General features: G+C 41.2%; 1 protein-coding gene across 17 annotated transcripts in view; it reads left to right on the top strand.

The window, feature by feature from the left end:
- The window catches only part of c2cd5 (C2 calcium dependent domain containing 5), a 143664-nt gene that overhangs the window by 91173 nt on the left and 27499 nt on the right, over positions 1-24992 (top strand). For 13 of the 17 annotated variants that reach the window (XR_011348028.1, XR_011348027.1, XM_069908602.1 and 10 more), the window contains 11 exons: positions 2231-2419; positions 3166-3357; positions 3451-3637; positions 6413-6577; positions 10583-10723; positions 11185-11248; positions 11469-11530; positions 19497-19598; positions 23389-23478; positions 23573-23657; positions 24612-24713. Coding sequence is in view for 15 of the 17 variants with exons in the window: in XM_069908602.1 (XP_069764703.1) it covers positions 2231-2419; positions 3166-3357; positions 3451-3637; positions 6413-6577; positions 10583-10723; positions 11185-11248; positions 11469-11530; positions 19497-19598; positions 23389-23478; positions 23573-23657; positions 24612-24713 (1379 nt within the window). In the remaining 2 variants the exon portion in view is untranslated. The remainder of the gene's footprint in view (positions 1-2230; positions 2420-3165; positions 3358-3450; positions 3638-6412; positions 6578-10582; positions 10724-11184; positions 11249-11468; positions 11531-19496; positions 19599-23388; positions 23479-23572; positions 23658-24611; positions 24714-24992) is intronic. The other 4 variants (XM_069908603.1, XM_069908604.1, XM_069908611.1 and 1 more) reach the window with 2 other exon arrangements.

The following is a 24992-nucleotide window of genomic DNA, read 5'->3' as shown; positions in this document are numbered from 1 at the left end:
CATGCTAATTCATAATGACCTCTCAACGAACCCTGATGCCCTGACGCAAAATTAGGGCAGCTCTGAAATATTTTTCAATCTTCTTTTAAAAGGTTGAGAAAGAAGTATTTCTATCCGTATCTTATCTTCATATTCCAATCTTCATTGTACGCAAATTGAGATGTTCGGTTAAAAACTGTGCTTTTTATTTCTAGTTTGGCTATCGTAGAGAATCTTTCAATGTCATTTGGTTGCTCAGCCAGCTTGATAATGCCACTGTTGCTAAGGCCTTTTGATCCTTACAGAGATAGCAAGATCTTTGAGAATTACTTCTTGGAGATCAGCAGCGAGCAAAGTTGTTTAAAATTGACTACAAAGATCCAGTTCAATTTTGAAATAACTACACCATATATGGTTAAAATGTCTGTATGTTGATGCTCATACCCAAGTTGAGATTCAACCTTGGGTTGAGGCCAAAGTGAATGGAGTTTATGGAAGTGACTGAATACAATTGCCTAACTCAAAACCAAAAAAATGTTGATATTGGAAATCTAAAATTATGGTAGGAAAGGTGGGGGAGAATCTACAGGTCAGGTGACATCCATGAGAAGAGAGACAGAGTTAACATAAGGCATTGGCTCCTCTTCCCAGCACAGTTGCAGAAAATTTGGAGAATATTTCTGCATGTCCGATAAATACCATAAAAACACAACAAACATTGGAGAGACAAGAGAGGGGACAATGAGACCAAATTGGATAAAAACAATTGGGCAGATGTAACCTGATGTGCTTTCAGATGATGTACCAAAGGACTTTTCTAGGGGTTGTGAAGAGGGAGATCTTCAGTGTGGGATCAAGCAGTGAAGCCACTTTGGGCGATTTGAATTCCTATATAACTAGATAGAAGAATGGAGAGTAACTTCAACTAGTTGGATTAAGGAGTGCAAGATGATGAAGAGGAGGTCCTGGAAGGAAAATGGTAATTTACTTGTGTCAGATGCTGCTTCTGTCTTGTCAAATGCTGCAACCAAGATGAAAAGATAGTTGAATAAGATGTAATTTATGGTCTGGCCAGAATGCTTACATTGTAGGAAAGGTTCTTGTGAATTTGGAGTTAATAATACAGAAAATTTCGGCTTTTTTATAAAAAACAGCGGACAGACATGGCAACAGATTGGTGGGTGAAGTGTTCAAGATGGCCTGCACAGTAGGAGTAGTTAACGATATCAGTTCAAACAGAATCCAGGAAAGGAAGCTATATTTCAGAGGTTGGATGAGAAGAAGGATCGAAGTAGAGGGAGATGGATCTTGCCAAAATGTCTGGAGCTGTGATGCATAGCACACCCAGTGCGCAGTCTGGTTTAATCTGGCCCTTCCAGAGCTGTGGACTGTTAGATATCACTTACTCCTACACACCTACAGGAGTGAAAGAGGCCCTAACATTAGGTCTTGATTGGCAAAATTCTGTGCAACATTGGCCTTCCTTCTGGAAGTCCAAGCTCCATGATAAATGCACCGCTTCAACGGCTCACCTTGAGGCTATCAAAATTGAAGGTCTGTGAAAAGATGAAAGGATATTTAAAATATTTGCAGAGACAAAGAAAGCAATTATGCATTTGTTAACAATTAAAAATTTAAATTAATTCAAGAATTGTATATGATCTGAATGCCACTCTGTAGTAGCCTCTGAAGTGAGTTTTGCCCTCATTGCAAAATAAAAGTTGGGGACCACTGAACTAGGGGAAGAATCAAATTCACAGATGGGGATATTTCACTTGGTGGGCTCAGGGAAGGGCATTTGAAAAGATCGCCTAAACTTTCGTGACCCATTGAAAAATCACAAGCAGACCCATGCCTCGAGGAAGGGGAAAGCAGGGAATGGGGATTTAAGATTATGGTGTGTATTCAAGAGAAAGAATAGGATGACTAAGCAGTTTTCATAAGAAACAAGACACTTGTGCTTTTTAGAGTCCAGCCACTTCAGAAAAGCTATTTGTCCACCATTGATTCAAGCGAGTGGAGGTGGTGCCTTACTAATTGGAACAACTAGAAAATAACACCCAGTTTGCCACTATCATGTTAAATGGTTCGTACATTAGTTAATAATAATCAAACTAAATGTAGACATTGCCATTAATGATATTTTCTACAGTTATGAATATCTTGGATCTCTAAAGGAAATCTAATTATGCACTTTTTTGCTACTCTGAGGTAACATCCTAATAATTTTCTGTTAATTTATTTTCCACAGTGAGGAAGTCTGTATCTTGTCTGCTTCAGGCACTGCGGCTGTACTGAATCCAAAGATGCTTCAAGATTGCAGCATGGAAGGCTGTAGTGAACACAGGTTGTCAAGGCAGCCTAGCTTCTTTTCCACAGGGTCAGAAAAGGGAGAGTTTGATTTTTTTCTTCAGTGCCAGGATAGTGCTTCTCTATTAGGGTAGGTTAAACTATTACAGTGGGGAGGGGGGGGGGGGTGTTGCAGGTCCAAACAATTCATTTCTACTAACAAAGTTTGAAATCTGGCATCGATTTGGCAAGAAATTGAAATGCGGTTGTTGTTTCCTAACAGCTTGCATCAAGGTAACTATCTAAAATACTAACCATATTTAATTATCTAATATCACACGCCAATTTTTCATTTTCTAACTGGCAAAATTGTCTTGCATTTGATATTTTTTTTTTAAAACTCACAAAAGATAAACCAAGATGTAATTTCACTGATGAATTATCAAAGATCATGCTGGCTTATGTAAGCAATCAAAATAATGCTTGGTTTAAGCCCCTTTCTTCCCGGATACCCCAATAATAGCCCAATGTATCTGTCTAGAGCATTTATACAGTGATTTACGAAAAGGAAATGGGGTTCTAATTTCTTTTGTGATGCATTCTGTTGACAAAGCAGTAACAGAACTTCTTTGAATTATGTATTCCTGTATAAAATGTATTTATCCTTCCTGATTATTGTAGATGGAAATGTCTTTTGTTTGGGTTAAAAAGATTAACCTAATTTCTTTTAAGCCATAGGAAGTTGGCAGCAGAAAGTTAAAACCACAAGTACATGTTGTGTGATCTAAATTTTTTAATTCTTGATCTATGTGTGCTTTTCCAAACATTTGTAACAGTTAATCATGATTGATGTTCTGAAGCTTCAAGATCTCATTAGAATGTGTTTCCTTCTTCCAGACTGGATGATGCATCATCTCTTGGCTGCAGTTTCTGTCATATTCCTTACGATGAGTTAAACATGCCATTCCCGGCACACCTCACATATTGCTATGTTTGTCGGAAGCAGAAGGTTCCAGATGTTCTCTTCACAACTATTGAGCCTCCATTGGAAGCAGCAATAACTGGAAAAGGCTGCTTGATTCAAGCTAGGTAAAGAATTTTATTATCACCGTGACGTGATTTTATTATCACCGTAACTTGATTTTATTCTGTGTACTGACATTGCTTTTCTTGATGACATAGACTCTGTCGTCAGAAGAAGAAAACTCAGGGTGAGGCCAACGCTACCGCAATAAGCAATCTCCTGCCGTTTATGGAATATGAACTTCATACACAGCTGATGAACAAACTTAAATTGAGAGGAATGAATGCACTATTTGGGCTGAGGATTCAGATTGCAGTTGGTGAAAACATGTTGATGGGCCTTGCTGTGAGTAAATATTTCACTCACTCAGAACATTACAGTACAGTCTCTTCGTTTACGACATTGTGCTGACCTACGTAAACATACTCCACAACAATCTAATTTTTCCTTGACTCACACATATAACCCTCTTTTTTTTAACATCCATTTGCTGATCTAGAGTCTTTTGAATGTTCCGATTATACCAGTCAACACTAACCACCCTGGCAATGCATTCCAGGCACCCACCGCTCTCTGTATATATAAAAAATCCTGACATCTCCCCTAAACTTTTCTCCCCTCATCTTAAACAATATTTCCTATAGTTGCCCTGGGAAAAAGTGCTGGCTGTCCACCCTATGTGTCTCAAAATCTTGTAGACCTCTGTTAAGTCACACCTCTCATCCTTCACACTAAACAGAAAACCACTAGCTCTGTTAACCTTTCCACGTAAGACGTGTTTTCCAATTCAAGCAACATCCTGGTTAATCTCCTCTGCACTCTCTCCAAAGCTTCCTCTAATGAGGTGACCAGAACTGAACACAGATAGTGTAACCAGTGTTTTGTGGAGCTGCAACTTTTCCTCACGGTCATAAACTCAATCCCCCAAACTAATAAAGGCCAGCATACAATAAGCCTTCTTATTTACCCTATCAACTTACATGGCAATCTTAAGAGATCTATGGATTTGGACTCCAAGGTCCCTCTGTTCTTCCACTCTGTTAAGAATCCTGCATTAGCCATTTACTTCACCTTCAGGTTCAACTTTCCAAAACCTATCATTGCAGACTTATCCAGATTGAAATCCATTTATCACTTCTCTGTCCAACTCTACATTCTGTCTATCCTTGCTGTAACCTATGACAACACCTAACTTCATGTCATCTACAAGCTTACTGATCCATCCTTCCTTTTCTTCATCTGGGTCCTTCATAAAAATCACAAAGCGCAAGGCTTCCAGAACAGATCCCTGCCGAGCACCGCTAGTCACTGACCTCCAGGTAGAATAAATTCCACCTACTACAACTACCTCTGCTTTCTTCAGGCAAGCCAGTTCTGAATCCACACAGCCAGAGTTCCATGGATCCCAAGCATCATGGTTTTCTGAATGAGTCTACCATGGACGACCATATCAAATGCCTTACTAAAATCCATATTCTTCACATCTACCACCCTACCTTCACCAATTTCCTTTGTCACTTCAAATGCATGTTAAACTCCTCAGCACAGATAAACGTTCACCTTTTATATATTTCATTAAAGTGAGATTAAGTCTTTGCACGTTTACAGTTCAAAGAGATTTGTGTTCATTTATTATCTGTGGTCAAGCCTCTATTTTGTTGTGCTTGTAAGAATGCATGAATTAAATCAAAATCCATAACTCATGTTACGATAATAAATCACTGAAGTTGAGAAGGGATAGATGAGAGTAAATGAGGTTACAATAGGAAATACCAGAGGGCATTTGTTTAAGGTGAGTGGAGGAAAGTTTAGGGGAGGTGTTAGATGTTAGTTTTCCACACAGTGAGTGGTGGTGCCTGGAATGCATTGCCAGGGTGGGTCCAGGACATTTTGGCCCTCACGTTTTGACCTGCTGGCCGACTCCGTCCCACTGCACTGCTTGAAACCCGCAGCATTGCTGAAATCCCCTACCCCCTCGATAAACGGGCTTTTCGTAGCTTATATCAATATATTTTAATTATTAATAACCGTTCAGAAACGATAAACAAATGAGGGCGTGGTAAATTATAACAATATGTTTATTATATTTATTGTAAGTTTAATTACATATAATGGAATATATAATCAATTGAATATAAGATTATTTTAAATATAAAAACAATCCTGTTGTCATAAAATAGATTCTTTGTTCTGAACATCTGGTGCAACTCACTGGAACCACTGTGACTATAACCACTGTTGCCATTAACTCTCTCTGCAGTATCATTCAATCAGCTTTTGACAATCAATTGTAATAAATGAGTGAAAGTAATACCCACCATTAACCCAATGGAGCAGGTCTATAGTCACAACTCTCAGTACAAGTGATAGGACGCAGATAGGCATTATTAGCAAGAAACTTGCTTACACATACAAATAATTAATATCCTGCTGTAGCGGCAGCTACACTGCTACTGAAAGAACATACAACCAGACGGATTGAACTCAGTGAGCAGAACTGATTTATTGAAGGCTGCTGGGCTGGATTTGTATTCCCAGCCCGGACCTGGCTGAGAACCGGGCTGGGGGGCGCTGACGTCACCCGGGAGTGACGTGGTCCCCCAGCGCGGTCTTCTGAGCCCCGTGCTGAGAAGAAGGGGAAACCCCCGATGGTGCCATTTTGGCCAGCTGCCCCACCGCGTGGATTACAAGCTGGGCCTGCCTAGTGGTGTGCCGCCACACTGCAATATATTATTAATGACAACTACCATTCAATCTTCCGCTGCCATTGCCACCAGGAGAGCAGTTTCCTCGGGCTATCAAAGGAAATGGAATTAATGCAGGCAAGTGGAATTAGTGTAGACAGGCATGGTGGTCACCATAGACCAGGTGGGTCAAAGGGTCTGATTCTACATTGCACAACTCTGAGAAGATGGTATTTAGAATTTGAACTTTAATGGTAACACTAAATAGCTGAACTGTCTATCTTAAATGGTGACTTCTATGTGGAAATGTTTTAAATCTGCATTAAAGTCTTAAATCCATGCCCAGCTTTTCTCATTGTAAATTCCCATGTGCATGTTTATAATGAGGCTGCCATTATTTTGTGTTTTGAATATATTTTCCTTGGATTTGTTTTAGTCTGCAACTGGTTTGTATGTGACAGCGCTGCCTGCTCCAGGGGGTATCCAAGTTGCAGGGAAGACACCAAGTGACTCTTCTTATGATCAACATATAGCAAACATACAGAAAAAGATCAATGATCTGATCGTGAAAAATCGAGAAATCTATGAGATCAACCCTCCTGTAAGTACAAGCTCATTTGTGTGCGAATTAAGATGAACCAAAATAAAGTAACAGCAGGAAGTTGAAGATCTTTCCTGAAGAAGATTGTAGATGTTGGAAGTTGGTAAACATCTTTGAGATTGAGTTAGATAAGTTTTTGTTCAAGATTCATTTTATTATCATAGCAATAAAACAGCAATGTATTACATGAAGCTTCTTGTTGCCTGCTGCAAGGCAGACCAATTCGTCACAAGCAGGAATTGCCTAAGCACCACTTAAAGTCAGAGAGGGAGAAGCAAAAGCGAGCTCCCCCAGAGTCACCGAGTGTCCGTGGATTCGCCTCCAGCGCTTCCACAGCCACACAGAATCCAGTGCAAACCATTGGCAACCCGAGCTCCAGATCTGAACCTCTGACACAATCAGGAACTCTTCAGCACCCTTGGCACCATCTCACATCCCAGTTCCGATACCTGGTGCCCCTCCAGCCAGTTCAAGCCAGTCTCCAGCAGTCTGCAGCTCGGCGCCTGACAGCGGTCTCCAGCTGCCAACAGATTCCTCACCTCGAATTGCCAGTAGCCCACCGCATGCACTGGTCCCTCAGCCTCAGAGCCCCCTCAACGGTCTGCCGCCGTGATCACCGCCCCCCCCCCCCCCACAGGTCGTCTCTTCCGCTTCTCTCTCTCAGTCGGGCGTGATCTTCCCGTCCTCTGGTGCCCTGCTCCAGTCCTTTGCTTTCCCCGGAGTCTGCAGCCCCTCGCAGCTGCAGCCAATTAATAGACGGTTGCGGAATTTCAACTAAACCCCCATCATCCCCCTCAACAGGCCATGCAGAGCCGACAGCAGTCGACTAGGCGGCCAGACCCCACGGGAGCACTGCATCTCCACTCCTCGTGGGTCTGTACTAGTGGCAACACTGCCACTACAGTGGCTCTGGCAATGCCGCCATCTTGGATTCCAAGGTTTTGGATTCAGCAAGTGTCTTAACTGTGGGTTAAAGGCTCCAATCAGCCATGATTTGATTAAATAGTGGGCCAAGTGAAAGGGGCTGAATAGCCTTTAGCCAGTATATATAGTTGCTTCACCTGCATTCAAGGCCCTCCATTTTCTTAATAAAAATGCTTGGTTTCTGAAAAGGTTTGAGGAAAATCATGATTATGGGAAATCTCTCTAATTAAGCAAATTCCTGAAGGCGTAAATATTTTTTTATATTAAATTGACCTCGTGGAACTATTTGTCTCATTGCAAAGCAGCTCTTTTATTTGTGCAAAATGGTTTCCAAACCTAATGTAGGTTAAAAATATATATTTTTTTACAATTTGTGTATATTACTTGCAGCCAGAACTGTTTCCACCAAGAAGTGTAGTTCTTTGATATGATAAATCGTACTTTGTACATCGCTATTTGAAAAAGGTTGGTTGTGCACACTGGAAATGCCTTGAAAACCCTTAGTAATCTACTGCCAGAGAATGGTGATTTTTCTGACACTGTGAACAGATTTTGTCTCCAGTAGGATCAAGCCATTGATGGGTGGATGCTGAGTTCATCTGGCTAATTCTTCTGTTTATTTTCCTTATCGCTTTGCTTAAACAGGGATGACCTCTTTTATTTGAGTACCTCATTACTAATCTCCTCCATCAAAAGATTTTGCATTGGGTAATCACAGGGTGGAACAAGTGCAGTCTGGAGGATAATGACAATTTTGCATCATTTTTTTCCCCCAAGATGCCTGATACCAGTTGAAAACTGATTTTAAGAACACTTTGGCTTAACTCCAATAATGGTGGAACAAGGCCCAGATAAACACTATTTGGCTTTATTCCTCTAACTCTCATCCAGCCTGCAGTCAATACAAATTGAGCTCATTGGGCTCATTGTTCTCGATGGGTCCCAAGGGTAACGAGTCTTAACGCAGCTGATTGAACAGTGGTTTTTATTTACAAGTGTAAGGGAGTCACAACAGGAGTCCAAGACCCCCCACACCCCCCCCACACACACACACACACACACACACACACACACACACACACACACACACAAGGCAGCACGGTTGGCGTAACGGTTTGAGCAGCGCTTTTATAACGCCAGGAGTTCAAATCCCACACTGTTAGAAGTATGTATGTTCTCCCTGTGTCTGCGTGGGTTTTCTCTGGGGGCTCCATTTTCCTCCCATCCTTCAAAATGTACCCAGGGTGTAGGTTAATGGGGTGTAAATTGGGAAACACAGACAGGGCCGAATTGCCCTGTTACAGTGCTGCATGTCTAATTTTTTTTTTAAATTGTAACATATACACACCCACCAGATACCTGCCACCCCTTGATATTCCTGGCATGCATGGCTCTTATTTAACTAAATTAGGGACACTAGGCAGATACTACTATAGCTCCCAACCTTTTTTCTATGCACACCTTACTAACGATCCTCCAGCGTTGTCCACAGTTCCCTGCCTGGAGTGGAGCTTGGGTCTGTCCCAGAAGAGATGGCTCAGATGTAGTAGGCTATATTATGGCCCAAATATCGGTGAGGCAATTAAAGGGGCCAGTGCCCAGGTGTGTGCTGAACTGTGGGCAAGGCTTGACCTTCACTGGCAGGTGAGGTGACTTCTGATCAGGTTCCAGTTGGAGAGGTCACATGCCCCTCTGCAATCCACGTTCCCACCAGATTCCAGACAGAGGTCCACGTGACCCTCCATAACCCATACTGCACATAGTAACTTGTAGTTCTGTAGTAGTAACACTGCGACTTTGCAACAGTTGTAACAGTAGTGCTATGGTCTACGTTGTTGCCTCTTTCAGTTACCAATCAGGTGAAGACCAAAGAAATTGACAACATCACCTTCTTGGCAAAAGAAAGGAAAACAGCTTGGATTCGCATTCTTGATCACGATCCGGAATGTCTGTTGAAAATGCTCTGATTAGATTTTACTTTATATGCCTCAGTTACACTCTAATAATTGCACATTTAGATTTATTGTCAGAGTACATACGTGACATCACCTACAACCCTGACATTCTTTTTTTCTTGTGGACAAGGCAGAATTTCCACTAATTGGTAGTGCAAAAAAAAACTAAATCCAGCTTGTACATGTAAACAAATAATGAATTGTGAACAGATAAATGTAAGCAAACTGTGCAATACAGTGAGAGTAAAAATAATCCATAAAGTGCACAAGTTAGAGTCCTTAAAGACTCCCTAATTGTGTTTGTTGTTGTAGTCTGATGATGGTGGGGATAGCAGCTGTTGCTGAACCTGGTGGTGTGAGTCTTGTGGCACCGAGACCTCTTTCCCGATGGCAGCAGTGAGAACCGACCATGGCGGGTTGTGTGGGTCTTTGATGATTGCTGCTGCTCCACCATCAGACTCCTCGATGACAAACTCAATCACAGGCTCATTTTAAGGACTCTTACTTGTGCACTTTATTGATTTTCTTTTTGTTCTCTCTGTATTACACAGACATTCATTATCTGTTTACAGTTCTTTGCTTATGCTTTATGCTGTGTACAGTTTATTTTTGGCACTGCCAATTAGTGGTAATTCTGCCATGCCCACAGGAAAAGGGAATCTCAAGGTTGTATGTGATGCCATGTATGCACTCTGACAATAAATCTGAAAATCTCTCCAATGTTCTCGATGGTGGGAGAGTTTTGCCTGTGATGTCCTGGGCTGGGTTCACTGCCTTTTTAAGGGGTATTGGTGTCCCCATACCCAGACCATGATCTAGCTGGCCAGCACACTTTCTACCACACATCTGTAGAAATTTGCCAGGGTTTCCAATGAACCTCCTGAGGAAGAAGAGGCGTTTTCGTGCTTTCTGGAGATCCAGGAAAGATCCTTCAAGGTAGTGACTCCCAAGAACTTAAATTTACTCACCTTCTCATGAACCTAGTTACGCATTTGCTGCCTAAATGAGGCGCTGGAGGGTAACCAGCTTTCTCAAAACAGGCGCATTATATGGAATCGGAGGGTAAATAATAATGAAATCTTTTGATGTCCCATTTATTTCCTATGTAATTAATTCTTGGCAATAGGAAATACTAGACGAGCTGCTCGGATCGCCAATCCCAGAGACAAGGCAGCGTTCCAGGCTCTTCAGATCCCATTCGGAAAGTTCGGATGATGTTCCTGAATTGGATCTTTCACATGGGAAAAAGGATGCCTTTGTGTTAGAAGTAAGGAAATCTCCATTAATTATAAATGCCGCCCTTATTCTAATCCAGAAAGATAATATTCTTTTGTTTTTGTTTAACGTGGCGCCCAATAAAATCCACCGCACTCATTTGCTCCTGATTTAGGGTGAAAGCGATGTCACCGCGAGCCGTCTCCAGATTGGGAAAGTGACCCCGCTTTCCACTCTTACCAGTTCAGGACTTTATTTGCACTCTATTCAATGATCAAATCATTGCACGACATGTCTTAATAACACTAGATTATTTTCAACCAGATCAGTTTCTGGACAACACAAGACCTAATCGCCCAACTTCGCAAAAGTAGATCCAAGCCCTGAATCTCGACAAAGTGCATATAGTTCACATGAAGGCTCTAATAACGTTGCACTCTATTCCACTACATCAGGCCCTCAGTAATGTCCTGAGCCACTGAGTGAGATTAATAACACTGGTCTGCATTTCAGATCGATGATACTGATGCCGTAGAAGATATCCAGTCATTGTTGACTGATGCTTCCACGCCATCTGGTAAGTCCTTGGGAAGAATGTAACTGAGTTTTGGGAAAAACGAGCATTATGCTCTTCGTTATCCTCTTCTAAATTCAGCACAATTAAACGCTTAACAAAATTTAAATGGAGTTGTGTGTTTCAATGGAAGCACTTACCTTTCGGTGATGAGCTGAAATTCTTCAATTTATACTTGCTGTCCTTGTTATATAAACTCTCTGAATTTATTTTATGTTGACAGGTTTCTACAGTTGTAATACAGAGGTTATGCCAGGTATCAACAATTGGACATCTGATTTACAGGTAAATCTCCATGATATTTGTGTAGCTAAATAACCAGCTTGTACTCTCGAACCAAGTTGGGGAAGGTGGTGGAGGTGAAGGGGTGTGTCCTTGGTGTGCCATTACAGGGCAAACAAAGGAAAGATTTTTGTATATTTTGTATAGATACCAATGCATGAAACTTTGATGTAAGTAAGTGGACAATCGAGCCTTTAAGAATGACATTATAAAAGGGTTTAAAACTAGCAAGAGCTGGGCATGGACTCTGTGGTAGCTTCAATGAAGTGGTGGCACGTTTAAGCGCCGCGATTAGACAAAGTTACATAAAAGTCGGGGTGGTTTTTAACAGGGTATCTCGACTTTCATGTACATTGAAATAAGCGTGCCAGCTTGTGACTTAATATTAGTGAATTTCTTATCTGGATTCAGGATATTTCTTGCGTGCATTCTCCGGAAAATGGCAGGAGATGAGCCATATTAGATTTGATAATGGGTAAAGAGCCGGATTGATTTGAATGCCAAACAATGCAAGGATGTTTATCCAATAGCAATCTTAGTAAGTGAGTTTGATATATGTATTAAAGGAAAAAGTGTAAAACAACAAGTATAATTCCAAACTTGGGTAAAAGTAAGTCTTCTTGTGCTTTTGGTTAAACTGAGCAAATTGGTAAAATGACAGAAAACAAAAATTCATGTGAAGCCGAGCAAGTACTGGTGCCAGAATCAAAAGGCCACAGTTAAAGATAAGGATCATGGTTAGAATAGCTGTTACACAGCGCCAGGTTCGAATTTGGTGCTGGCAGTAAGGAGTTTGTGCGTTCTCCTTTTGAGCTGTGTGTGTTTTCCCCGGGAGCTCTGGTTTCCTCCCACGCTCCAAAACGTATGGGGCTGTAAGTTAATTGCCTGTAATTGGGTGGTTTGGGTCTCAATGGCCAGAGTCAGCTTCTACGTGTTGTAAATTTAAAAAATAAATAAAAATTTAAATCAAACCCCCAAAAAAAACAACAACATTCATGTGATATGACAAAATTTTGCACAAATTCTGGAACTGTGAGTGTCAAGGACGATAAGAAAGGAGTGTGAGAGAGGGGGTGTGTGGAATAATAAGTATAGTTCATCAAAATTAACAAATGTTCACTTTTACATAAGGAAAGGTAAAAAATTATTCAGATGGATTGTGGATCTCTTGAAAACTGATACTGACCCTGCAGATGAAATAAAGAATATATATTATCCTGTTGGATAATTATTTAGGTCAGTGTTGACAATCACTGAAGGATGTCAGCATACAGGACATTCTGAGCCACAAAATTGCATCAATAATATGTATTGCAGTCAAGTGCAATCAGTCCCCAGAAGCAGATAATTTTCATCCCAGGGTAGTGGAGATCATGAAAATGCACTAATTATGATCTTCCAATGTTTTCTTGATTTAGGAACAGTTTCTTTTGAATTGGAAGTTATGCAGATCTGATGTTATTAGAAATGTTGAGTAAGTGGCTTGACCATTTATTTGTCAACAGACATACCTAGAATGTTAATAGTGGGGGTGGGCGAGACTCAGTGACATGGTTTTATCCATGATTACATGGCTATAGCATTTTTTTTTTAAACTTTATAATTTTAAAATGCATATATATATAAAAAAACCAAACAAAACCGTGCCGCCCCCTCCCCACTCATAACAGACCCCTCAAGGGAAGCAAATAAAAGTATATATCAATTAATTACACATGCTGCATGATATATCTCACTTACAGTTAAAAAGAATTAAGATATCTCCAAACCCATCAATTTCAAATAAGGTGACCACATCTGAAGAAAAAAAAAAGTAATTATCATGCAAATTGTACATTATTTTCTCCATATAACTACAGGATCTTAACTCATTATGCCAACGAGCTATATTTAATTCCACATTATATTTCCATGTAATCGCAATACATTTCCATGCTACTGCTAATGCCAAATGAACAAACGCCATCTGTAAAAAAAGATACAATATTATCCTTAATATAGCTAATGAATGCAGGTTGTTTCAATAACATTGCATTAAATCTCTATCAGTAAGTCATCTCCATAACTTCAGAACCAACATAAGATATAAACAGCTTAGAATGATTGGACACAATCCTACTCTTATATTCAGCCTGAATAATCTGAGCCTGATGATGTCCTGATTCTAAAAACAAATCAATTCTATAAAAAGAATTGTGTCAAGACGAATAAAAAGAAAAATCTTTTATCGTCAGGTTTAACCTCCTCCAGATTTCAACCAAATTCAAATCTTTCATCAAAGCTGCCATTTGTACAGCCATCTTAGATTTCTTTATGCTTTTTGGAGATTTATCTAATAACAGATCCAAAACACAATTAAAATCTCCTCCAATTAAAATATTTTCATTAGCCTGATTCAATGTCAAAAAAGTTTCAGATACAAATCGTTCGTCACCGACATTAGGTGTGTAAGCATTCAACAGTGCCCACGCTTCCGCAAAATTCAAATAAGCCATATTTTACTAAAAAAAATACCTCACACAGCAAATAAAAAATATGAAAAAAGAAGCTCCCCTGTGTAAATAAAAATTCCCCTCTAAAGCTACACAAAAAATAAAAAACCCTCAAAAAGAACAAAATAAAATATATATTTAAAAAAACTCCCCAAAACGACAACAAATGTAGTAAGTCCCCAATTAACTGGGAGTGGACAAAACTACTAGTAGCAGATAACTTCGGAAGTATCAGAGTCACCCAACCCCCTGCTCCCCCCCCCCCCCCCCCAGCTGAGCTTCTATAAAAGTTAATCATCCTATAAAAGTTCATCCTACTGACTCCAGTCCAGACAAAGATTGTTCTGGATCTTCAATATCAAGCAGACTTTGCAACATTTCCCCCTTCTTCCCATTCCCATTCCTCTTATCAGATATTCTCCTCTTAGGCGATTGTGGTTGATCAGATCAAGTACGCACATCTGGCAAAGAATTAGCAAAAATTAATGCCTCGTAATCACTCTCAAAAAATTGAGATTGATAATTCCCAAAGAAAACTTTCAACACAGCGGGATGTCGAAAAGCGAACCTGTACCCCTTTCTCCACAATACCTCTTCAGCTGAATTAAATTCCTTACGTCTCTTAATTATCTCGATTCAAATCTGCATAAAAGAATACTCTATTACCCTGAACTATCAGTGGAGCCTGATTTTGACGAGCTTTTTGAACAGCCATCGCAAAGTCATCTCCCTTTCCTGATACCTCAAATATCGAATTAGGACAGCCCGAGGCAGCTGTCCTGGGTAAGGTTTCTTCCTTAATCCCCTATGTGCTCCGTCCATTTCCAAACCATTCGGACAAAACTCAACACCCTGGGTATCTGGAATCCACTTTTTAAAAAACTTAACCGGATCTGAGCCTTCAATATCTTTGGAAAGTCTCACTATCTTCACATTATTATGTCGACTTTGGTTCTCCAAAGAATCAATCTTTTTCAACAACGCTCCTGAATTTCCCAGCCTGTGAAAGAATCTTCCACTTTTTCCATTTTTTCTCTATTTCGTTCCACTTGGTCTCTACATTAAAAAAAAGCCTCTTCAATTTTCTTAAAATTGTCCTGTACTGTATCAACTGCCTTCAAACACTTATTAATAACAGTTTTCACCGTAGACATATCTTTTTTTTTTAACAGATGACACTTTTTCACAAATATTATTCATACTACCCTTCATATCGATAAATCCTTGATTCATCTGTGAAGGCATCTGAAAGGCCATATTCTCCATCTGTTTAGCAATACCTTCTAAAACAGTAAAGACTGCTTCCATTCCATTCCTGGAGACATCTCAGCTGAAACACCACTTTGAGGCCTAGCTTCCTTAATTTTGGCTGCTGCAATTAAAATTGGTTGTTCCTCTATATATAGCAGGGAAGGACTTTCTTCCCCCTCTTCACCTGCAGTCATTGCTGGGCGCGCTGTTCTGCGGGTTTGAACCCCTGTCAATGTCGGGCCGACTTCTTCAGTACGACACTGAACGGCTCTCCCCACAGCCCAGACGTGTTCCAGCAGATAGCACACGCACTTATTCTTGCCCATGTCCGGGAGCCCCGGCGGCCGCACAGGTGCGTCTTCTGACGCACCGCTGCAGACTGGCGGGCCACTGGTCACACTTACGGGCTCACAACAGCTAGAGGAGGACGTCGCTAGATGCCACTCGGATGCTTCGTCCACGCGCCTGGCAATACCGGCGCGCATTTCCAATTCCACCAAGCGGGTAAAAGATAAATCAGCACCATCTTGCGGCTGCAGGACGGGTGCCGATTAAATACTCAGCCTGCCAGGTGTACATTGTGACTTAGGAGCAACTTCAATCAACCCTGTGGCTTCTTTCTGGTGAGTAGGCCTCAATTCCTCGGCACTTTTAAAAGGTGGTTTCTTTTGAAATTGGCTTTTAGCTTTCTTCACATTTGTAGCCATCTGTATATCTTTTGTCTTCAAATATCTTCAGAAACTTTTTCCAGGTTTTCCAAACTTTATAATTCGGACATTAAGTAGTTCAGCTGGGGAGAGGTGGTTTTGCACATCTTCTCCCTACGCCATCTTGCATTTCTGAAAGTTTTTTTTCTCTCTATCAAGTCCATTTTTTCTTTCTAATGTTATGAGCCCAGAGGACCCCAAAACCCAGCAGCAATACAGATTCACCAAGACAAATGGTTACTGAAACAAAAGTTGCTTTTAATTATCTTTAAACATAAAAACAGGATCAACTTATTACTATTAACTTAACATAACCACCTTCTAATTCTAAGTGCACGTGTATGTAATGTGTCTATGTTCAGGAAAGTTCTTTGCTTTAATAGTTCAATCATTCACTTCTCACTACTCCAAGTTCACCGGTATCAGGCAATTCTTGTACTGTGCACAGAATTTCACATTTATGAATTTTCACCAGGCTGAAGTGCTTAAAGGTAAATGGCTAACGCTCAAGAAGGTTCTTGTTGGTTTCAGAGAGCAATTTGTACGTCGTTGGACACACACAAACTGATTTCCTCCAATCAGTCACTTCAGTGTCTTGCTGAAGAAACTTGCTCCATCATGGGTTTTTCAAATGATAACCTATTTCTTCCAGGTCACCACCGAGTTCCTCTTGTTTCCCTTATTTCAGGTGAAATACTCTAGCCAGCCATTTCCTCTTGTAAGGACTACAAGGGGGTTTCAACAGGCTGAACTTAGCATTCACATCCCATCTTTGAAATGGGGTTTTCAACAAACCTGCCAGCTTGCCATGTTGCAACCTCAATTTCTACTGTAGAACTCACTTCTCTCTCTCTCTCTTCCTCTCTAAGAGAGAATCCTATTTTTTTTTTCTCTCTATCTGCTTGTAAAAACCAGAACCCCACCCAAGGCTCCAAACCCAATCCTTGAAAGATCTTTATCAGCATTTGAGCCCAGACTTCTCCATTTGCACCTGCTTTGGAGATTCTTTCCAAAGCAGTTCCATTGTCTCTGCAAAGTTATGAGCCTGAATGAATGGCTTCAGCAAAGTTCTTGCATTTTAAATGAGATGTGAAAAGTAAGTATCTGTTTGTGAATTGACCTACACTAAATCCCCCACAATCTATCCCTTTTAAAAACATGTTTATATATAATATAGCCTGTAACATTAATAAAAGTTTATCTCAATCTTTGTAATTCACGATATAAAATATAAATAATCATAATTCTTTATAATTGAATTGCCACTAGTAAAACAGGTTTCTTTAATCCCACCTTTTGGTTGGGTTTACTCTTGTTGCTTGGATCTTGGCTGATCTGATGTCACTAGAAGGATGAATGTAAATTTAACCATTAGTACAGTCCTGTATTCCTTATTTAAATACCTTTAGTCTATTTAAATCCCTGTTAGAGGAGCCAATTGTTTTCATTAAATCATCCTGCTATCATGGACGTCTGTGCCCAAGATGGTGTCACTTGTGCTGGGCAATGTACCATGAGAAGTTGCAGACTCCAGGGGAGCAACGAACCGGCACAGGGCACCAGAACTGGGGGGCAACCCCATTGAGAAGGACAAGTATCAGAGACAACCCTACAGGAATGTGACCACAGTAGCAGACCAGTGAGGGGTTCAGCTACTGAAGGACTCACGCGGGCTCTGAGCTGTTGGCGACTTGCAGTCGAAGGACTCACACAGTTTTCGGGCTGCTGGACATTGGCTCATGGGAACCAGGTGGCAGAACTGAGATTTGAGACAGTGTTGAGGCCAGGAAAGCCTCAGACCTGAAAGTAACCTGATCGTACCTGAGGTTTTGATCCAGAGCTCTGGTTACCAAGTGATTGAACAGGAGTCTGTGAGGCTGCAGGAGCACTGAATTGACAGAGGCACTGTGCTTTTGAAGCTTCTCTCTTTTGCTTCTCTTTCCTTATTATTTGGGGCACTGAGCAATGCTCATAGTGACTCATTGTTTGGCTTTACGGCAGGCAAAATCTGTTGTATCTAAAAGTCCTAAATCCAGATTGCTCGGGGATTGGGTTGGTCCAAATTCTCGGGTTAGTACTTTTAAAATTCAAATTTAAGGAGAATAAACAGGTAAATTTTGATGGTTTATTAATGCAACATTTTTTATATAAAATACTAAGTGCTAAAAAAAACTTGCATTTCCGAGACTTCCACGTGGTCGCTTGTTGCTGCCGTGCATCTGTGGCGCTTATGCAGGCATGCATGCAACCAAATGCTGAGAGTTTTCGAGAAGTCAGAATTCTCAGGTGATTTGGATTTCTGATATCTGGATATATTGACCTTTTCTGTATTTTGTATATTACATGAAAATAAAAGGAACTTTTGAACCATTAAATTAAAATTGACAGTGTTGTAATGTGTGGTATAACTAGAACTAGTGCCAGCCTATAGTTTGTGCCCTAGGCCGGGCTGAGCTGGGGGGAGTATGCTGACTGGGCTGAGCGGGGGGTGGGGGTTGCAATACCTGATGTGACATTTGATGTCCACCGTACCACTTCCTCCCTCCACCTTACCAGACTAACGCGCGTGCATGTAGTGCGTTAGAACCACGTCATTCATGATGCAGAGATGCCGGATCTTTTGGAATCTCTCTTCAACAGCGCCCCTCTGAGGTCTGCCCCCTAGGCAGGTGCCTAATTGGCCCAATGGCAGTGCCAGCCCTGGCTATAACATGTTAGTATAATGGTTGCTACTCCAGTAGGGTTCTTTTACATGAGGTCATGTGAAGTCATTTACCAGCTGGATTGTTTTTGCATAACTTGAACAATTCCAAAGCACAACATATCACTTATTTTTTAACTCTCAAATGGTGACATTGTTGGAAACAGAGTGGATTTTTATAGAATAAAAAGAAGAAAGTATAAAAAAACCCATTTTGGACGCATTCCTGGATTCACCACACAAAATATTTTAGATTTAATTTTAGTTGTTTATTATTTTGAAAGAGTGCTGTATTTGACACAATAATGCCTGTCTTGTAATTGCCACAGCACTTATTTGTGTTGAAAGTAACTTTGCTACTTGTATGTGGATACACTTGATTTATTTTTTGTTTAATTTAGACAGACATACAGCATGGTAACACCATTTTAGCCCATGTCACCCAATTAATTTACAATCCCTAGTACATTTTGAAGGGTGGGAGGAAACTGGAGCCCCCGGGGAAAACCCACGCAGACGGGGAGAACATGCAAACTCCTTTCAGACAGCGCAGGATTCGAACCCCAGCCCGATTGCTGGCACTGTAAAGGTGTTGCGCTAACTGCTACGCCAACTATGGTCATAAAAACTAAAAATAGCCTGTTCCAAGCATGCATCTTATGAATATTGAAGCTTATGAACTTGCCACCTTGAGGTATGTCCTCAACCCTGATTACAATGTATTTTCCAGAAGGTTGACTTACCCCATCCTAAACAAGTTATACATATAATCTGGTGTTTATTGTACCTGCTACTGTCCATTGCACTTTGCTTTTTAGATGTTCACTTCTGTGAGAGTATTCCGGCTGAACAATGTCACCAGCCTCACATCGCAGGGACTGAATAAAACCTTTAGTGATGTTTGTGAAAATTTGCTTAAGGTAAGTGGTGGAGGTTGGTTGGGGGGAGGGGGGGGGGGGGTGGGAGTAGAAATCAACAATCTGTGCCTGATATCATTTTAAATTAGAGACTTTATCTCAGAAGTGAGAACAGTAACAGGCACCCATAATTACTTTATGGGAATTTATATCACCAACTGCTCTTCCTCACCGAGGTAACCTTCTTTAAAACGCCAGAATTCCTCTGATTCTGATGTCTTGTCCATTTACTCTGTAATATTGATCATGGGTATACCTTGTACCAAAATTCTTACTTGCTGTGCCTGAACAGGCGTTTTGTAATATAAAAACTGGTGCAAGTGGCGGCTGTGTCTTCAGCTGTTTGACCCCATGCTGTGGAATCCCCTTGAAGAAAATGCATCTTCATTTGTGTTATGTTGAAAAGCAGCAGGTTACTCGTGTTTTGTTGGGTCATTGTTAATACTGCTGTAGAATAAGGTCTCTTCTGAACATTAACACCAATTCTATTTTTTAATTCAATACTTTTAATTCATAGTCAAGTTTATTTTCATGCGATTGTACAAAGTGCATCCCGACAAAACCGCTTTCTCTGGTCCAATTACAGATGCATAGCCAGACGTAGCACACATACGGACAACAAATGTGCAGGACGAGTATTAAAATATATTAATAAATACACATTGTTTCGCAAATATGAGAGTCCGGATAGTCAGTGTGAGCAGATCCTTTGGTCCTTCAGCATTGTCACTGCCCTTGTGGAGAAGCTGCTCCTCAGCCTGCCTGATGGTGCTGGTTGTGATACTCCTGTGTCTCTTTCCCGACGGGAACAGCTGAGTGTGCCGCTCTTGCCCTCTGATCCATTTCTCTGCAGCAAGCCCACCACACTGTGATGCAGCCGGCCAGCATGCTCTTTATAGCCCTCCTGTAAAAGGTTGACATGATAGCGGCCGAAAGCTTTACCCGCTTCATTCTTCTCAGGAAGTGCAGTCGCTGTGCATCCTCCTGAAGTACATGATCATCTCCTTCATTTTGTCCATGTTCAGACTTGGGTTATGACTCAACGCCATATCACGAGATTTTCTGCCTCCTCTCTGTAATGCGACTCGTCATTGTTGCTGAGGAGGCCGACGACTGTTGTGTTAATAGCACTAATCAGTGATAGCGACTCAGTTTTTGCTGCTGAACTATTTTTTGTTCCCAAGTGCTGGATCTAATAGGTTCATTGCAACTTGAATTTACGTGCCTGTAGTATTTTTTCCTGGCTTCACTGTTCTCCTGTCTCCCACTGGCTTTGGGATTGAGTTGTGGAAGTGGTGTTAGTGGTTAATGAACGAGGAAATCATTGTTTTTGTGGTGAAACACCAAAACTGCCGATGTTTGAATGTTGAGCAGCCAAATAATTGCTGGAGGCCAGACAGCCACCATGGGTAGAAATGGTCAGTCAGTATTTCAGGACTGAAGCCCATCATCAAGATTTGGTTTCTGTAAAGTTAGAGAGAATTTCTAAGCGCAGAGTATGTGAAGAAGAGATGAAAATAGTGGAATCCAATGGGGTGGGGTTGTAAAATTAGAAAAGTCAATGTTCTTGTAGATTTTATCATGTTGAGCAGGTTTGATGGACTTGATGGTCTTTTCCTGAGGGTCTATTTCATATATTCGTTTGGAAGAAGAATTGTTTTTTTCAGAAGTAGGACATACAGTAAAACCCCTGGTATCTGGCACCTATGGGGATTGGAAGATGCCTGATATGTGAATTTTCTAGTTGCTTGAGGTTGCGTGAATTGGCGAGTGGCACCAATTTTAAACTTCTGTAATTTGTGCCTATTTATTTTCCACAATTTTGTTACCAGAATACAGGGGTTTTACTGTATATAATTTAGAAAGCTATAACATTTTGACAACAGATTATACAGATGTCTACCTTTATTTCAGCTTAATACGTATGTATATGTACATTCATATGCACGGGCATGTACAGGTTTGTGTAAGCATGCATGCATGTATGTGTAAATGTGTGTATATACTGTAAATGTATATACATACACATGTGTATGTATATGTGTGTATATACACTGTGTGTGTGTGTGTGTGTGTATATCACATACACACACATACATACATACATACCATACATGGGTGTATTGTTATGGACCCTGGACAGTTTTATTTTCAGACCAGGGACAGCGGGAGAGAGAGGATCGTGTGCTGCTGGGTAGCGCTGAAGTAACTCTGGGAAAACACAGCCGCGTGGGAAGCGCTGAAGTAACTCTGGGAAAATACAGCCGCGTGGGAAGCGCTGAAGTAACTGTGGGAAAACAGCCGCGTGGGAAGCGCTGAAGTAACTCTGGGAAAATACAGCCGCGTGGGAAGCGCTGAAGTAACTGTGGGAAAACACAGCCGCGTGGGAAGTGCTGAAGTAACTCTGGGAAAATACAGCCGCGTGGGAAGCGCTGAAGTAACTGTGGGAAAACACAGCCGCGTGGGAAGCGCTGAAGTAACTGTGGGAAAACACAGCCGCGTGGGAAGCGCTGAAGTAACTCTGGGAAAACACAGCTGCGTGGGAAGCGCTGAAGTAACTCTGGGAAAACGCAGCCGCATGGGAAGCGCTGAAGTAACTCTGGGAAAAAGCAGCCGCGTGGGAAGCGCTGAAGTAACTGGGAAAACACAGCCGCGTGGGAAGTGCTGAAGTAACTGGGAGAAATGACAGCTGCGTGGGAAGCGCTGAGTGATCACGGTCTCCATGTCCAACTAAAAGACCAGTGTGCAACTAAACTAAGGATCGGAAGCCTATAGAGACCAGACTCTATAAGTGTTTCCCTTTTGATTGACGGACTTGACGTGACTGACTTGAGGTTTTGTTTTGGGAATTTTAATTTATTTTTGGAGTAATTGAGCTTGGACTTTAATGGTCTGTTTTTTTTTCCACACATACACTGCATAAATATCTGTTGTTAGTATATAGTTGCCATAAAGGCTTATGTTTGGGAGTTAATTTTATTGAGTTTCAATTGCTGCTGGTGAGGCGTAACAGTATGCACATGTGTATACATATATGTATATGTGTGTCTGTGTGCGCGTGCTATTGCGAGCTCCCATTTTATTTAGTCTAAGTGTCACATTAAGGGCTTTTACTGGCTGCAACCATTGACAGCTGTGGAGAGACTGGGTGGCAACAACTAATGCAGACTAGACCCAACTTCACGACTTGGGAGAGAAGAAGGAACGTTTGTTGCTTTTTTCAAGGAGACAGGTGGTGCGAGAGTCATGCTGGTGAAACACTGAAGAAACAGGACATCTCGACCACCAGCCATCTCGACCACAAGCCATCTCATGGAACACTGAGGTGGAGTGACTCTGTGTGAAATGCAAAATACGGCTGATTCTCCCTGTCAGGGGAATTATTGAATGACACCGTGAGCAAAGGAAAGGTCACTTTGATTGACCCATATCTTGATTTTGGAACCATTAGAATTGCTGCATCAGATGGTGAACAAAGTAATGATCACTTCTACTGACCTATACCTGGGTTTTATAGGCATCAAGGAAGTCACGCATTTTGTTTCCCCGAAACAAGGAAAAGTGGATATTGCACGCACGCACGCACGCACGCACGCACGCACGCACGCACGCACGCACGCACGCACGCACGCACGCACGCACGCACGCACACACACACAAACAATATGTGTGTATAATTGTCCTTTTGTTCCATCAGTCATGGTATTATAAAGTGTGCTGATTTGTTTTGAAGCTTTGATGATCCTTTCGAAATTCTGTTTCTCAATCTAAATAGTTTTCCGTTCCTCTCTAGACTCTGTATTTTAAATTACGGTCCATGGTACCTTGCTGCCTGTGTCATGTGAATTTCAATGTTGCATTACCAGAGGATGAATTAATTCAGGTAAATACAAACAAAATCTACCTTCTGTAACAGTATTTAAAGATCTGACATTCTGTAATTTGGATTTTAGCTTTCACTTGGTTCATTTTTGCAGGTTGCAGTTACAGCTGTTGCGTTAACATTTGATAAGGATCAAACACCGTACATCAAAGTTGGCACGGACAAGACTCTCTCGAGAGGTAAAACTGCTTAAGGGATAATCTCTGATATTACCTGACATTAAAAATAGATTGATTGTCCATGATATCCAAAATCACCTGGCAACTGGTGAACATTGTTGTTGTTTTGTGCCTTATAAAAATCCTTGTCTGGAGTGACGGAGGACGTGGTATATAAAATTATGAGAGGCATAGATTAGGTGGTCAGCCAGCACCTTCTACCCTAGGTGGCACTGGCCAAGAGCAGACATGTGTTTCAGGTGAGTGAAAGAAGGTTTAGGAAGAGTTGTCAGAGATAAGTTTTTTTTGCACATAAAGTGTGTGCCTGGAATGCATTGCTAGGAGTGGTGGTTGAGGCTGGTATAAAAGGGAGATTCAAAAGTCATTTATATAAGTACATGATTAGGGAAAGAAAATAGAGGGTTATGAGTATGGGGTTATTGTGGAGTAGGTTTATATAGTTGGCACAATATCACAGACAGAAGGGCCTATACTGTACTGTAATGTTCTTGGTTCCAAAAGCACATTGATGAGTGCCTTCACCAGCAGGACTGCAGAGGTTCAAAACGGCAGCTTATCACCATCTACACCGGGATAATCTGGCAATAAATGCTGACATTGCCAATGGTCCCCAGATCTCTGAAATATTAGCAGTTTGGGATTGGATTTCATTTTCAAAAAAGCATGAATTCAATGTAATTGGCAACAAAAACAAAGATGAGGAGAAATATTTTTAGACCATTGCTTGAAAGGATTCTATGATAATTGTCAAAGGGCTGTTGGATGAATATTTAAAGTGGAAGGGTTCCAGTAAAATTTGATTGCTTTTTTGCAGGCCCGTAATCAGATTCTGTGATGCCTCCATGTAGATACTGTAAGAAGTACTTGTAACAGAAAATGTGCCTTTTTTCTCCTTGTTATCCCTTGCCTTTTTATGCTGAATATTAATTGTTGCTTTATCGTCCTGGTCTAAAGCTTCTGCTGAGAATGAAGAGCAACTCCAGTTTACTTTGGAACTCTGCATGGAATCACAGGCAACTCAATCAACTGCACTTTTTTCTCCCGCTAAGGCTGCAGGTAAGGCGGAGCACGAGAAATGGTTATTAAGTGAACATTTAATCTACAACTCTTGAACACTTACACTTTCACAGTACGGTACATAATCTTTTATCTGGAAAGCTCCAAAAACCAACATTTTTTTCCTGGTGCTGGTACAGCGGAGGGAGAGGGAGAGAGAGAGAGAGAGAGAGACAGCAGCACGACTAGGTTGGGTGCTGGGGGGGGGGGTTGGGGAGAGATGGCAGTGGGACTCGAGTGGGCGGGCTTGAGGAGAGAGGGAGACAGCAGCATGACTCG

This window comes from Narcine bancroftii, chromosome 13 (genome assembly GCF_036971445.1).
Source record: "Narcine bancroftii isolate sNarBan1 chromosome 13, sNarBan1.hap1, whole genome shotgun sequence".
NCBI classification, from domain to species: Eukaryota; Metazoa; Chordata; class Chondrichthyes; order Torpediniformes; family Narcinidae; genus Narcine; species Narcine bancroftii.
This window is presented reverse-complemented; position numbering and strand designations above follow the sequence as displayed.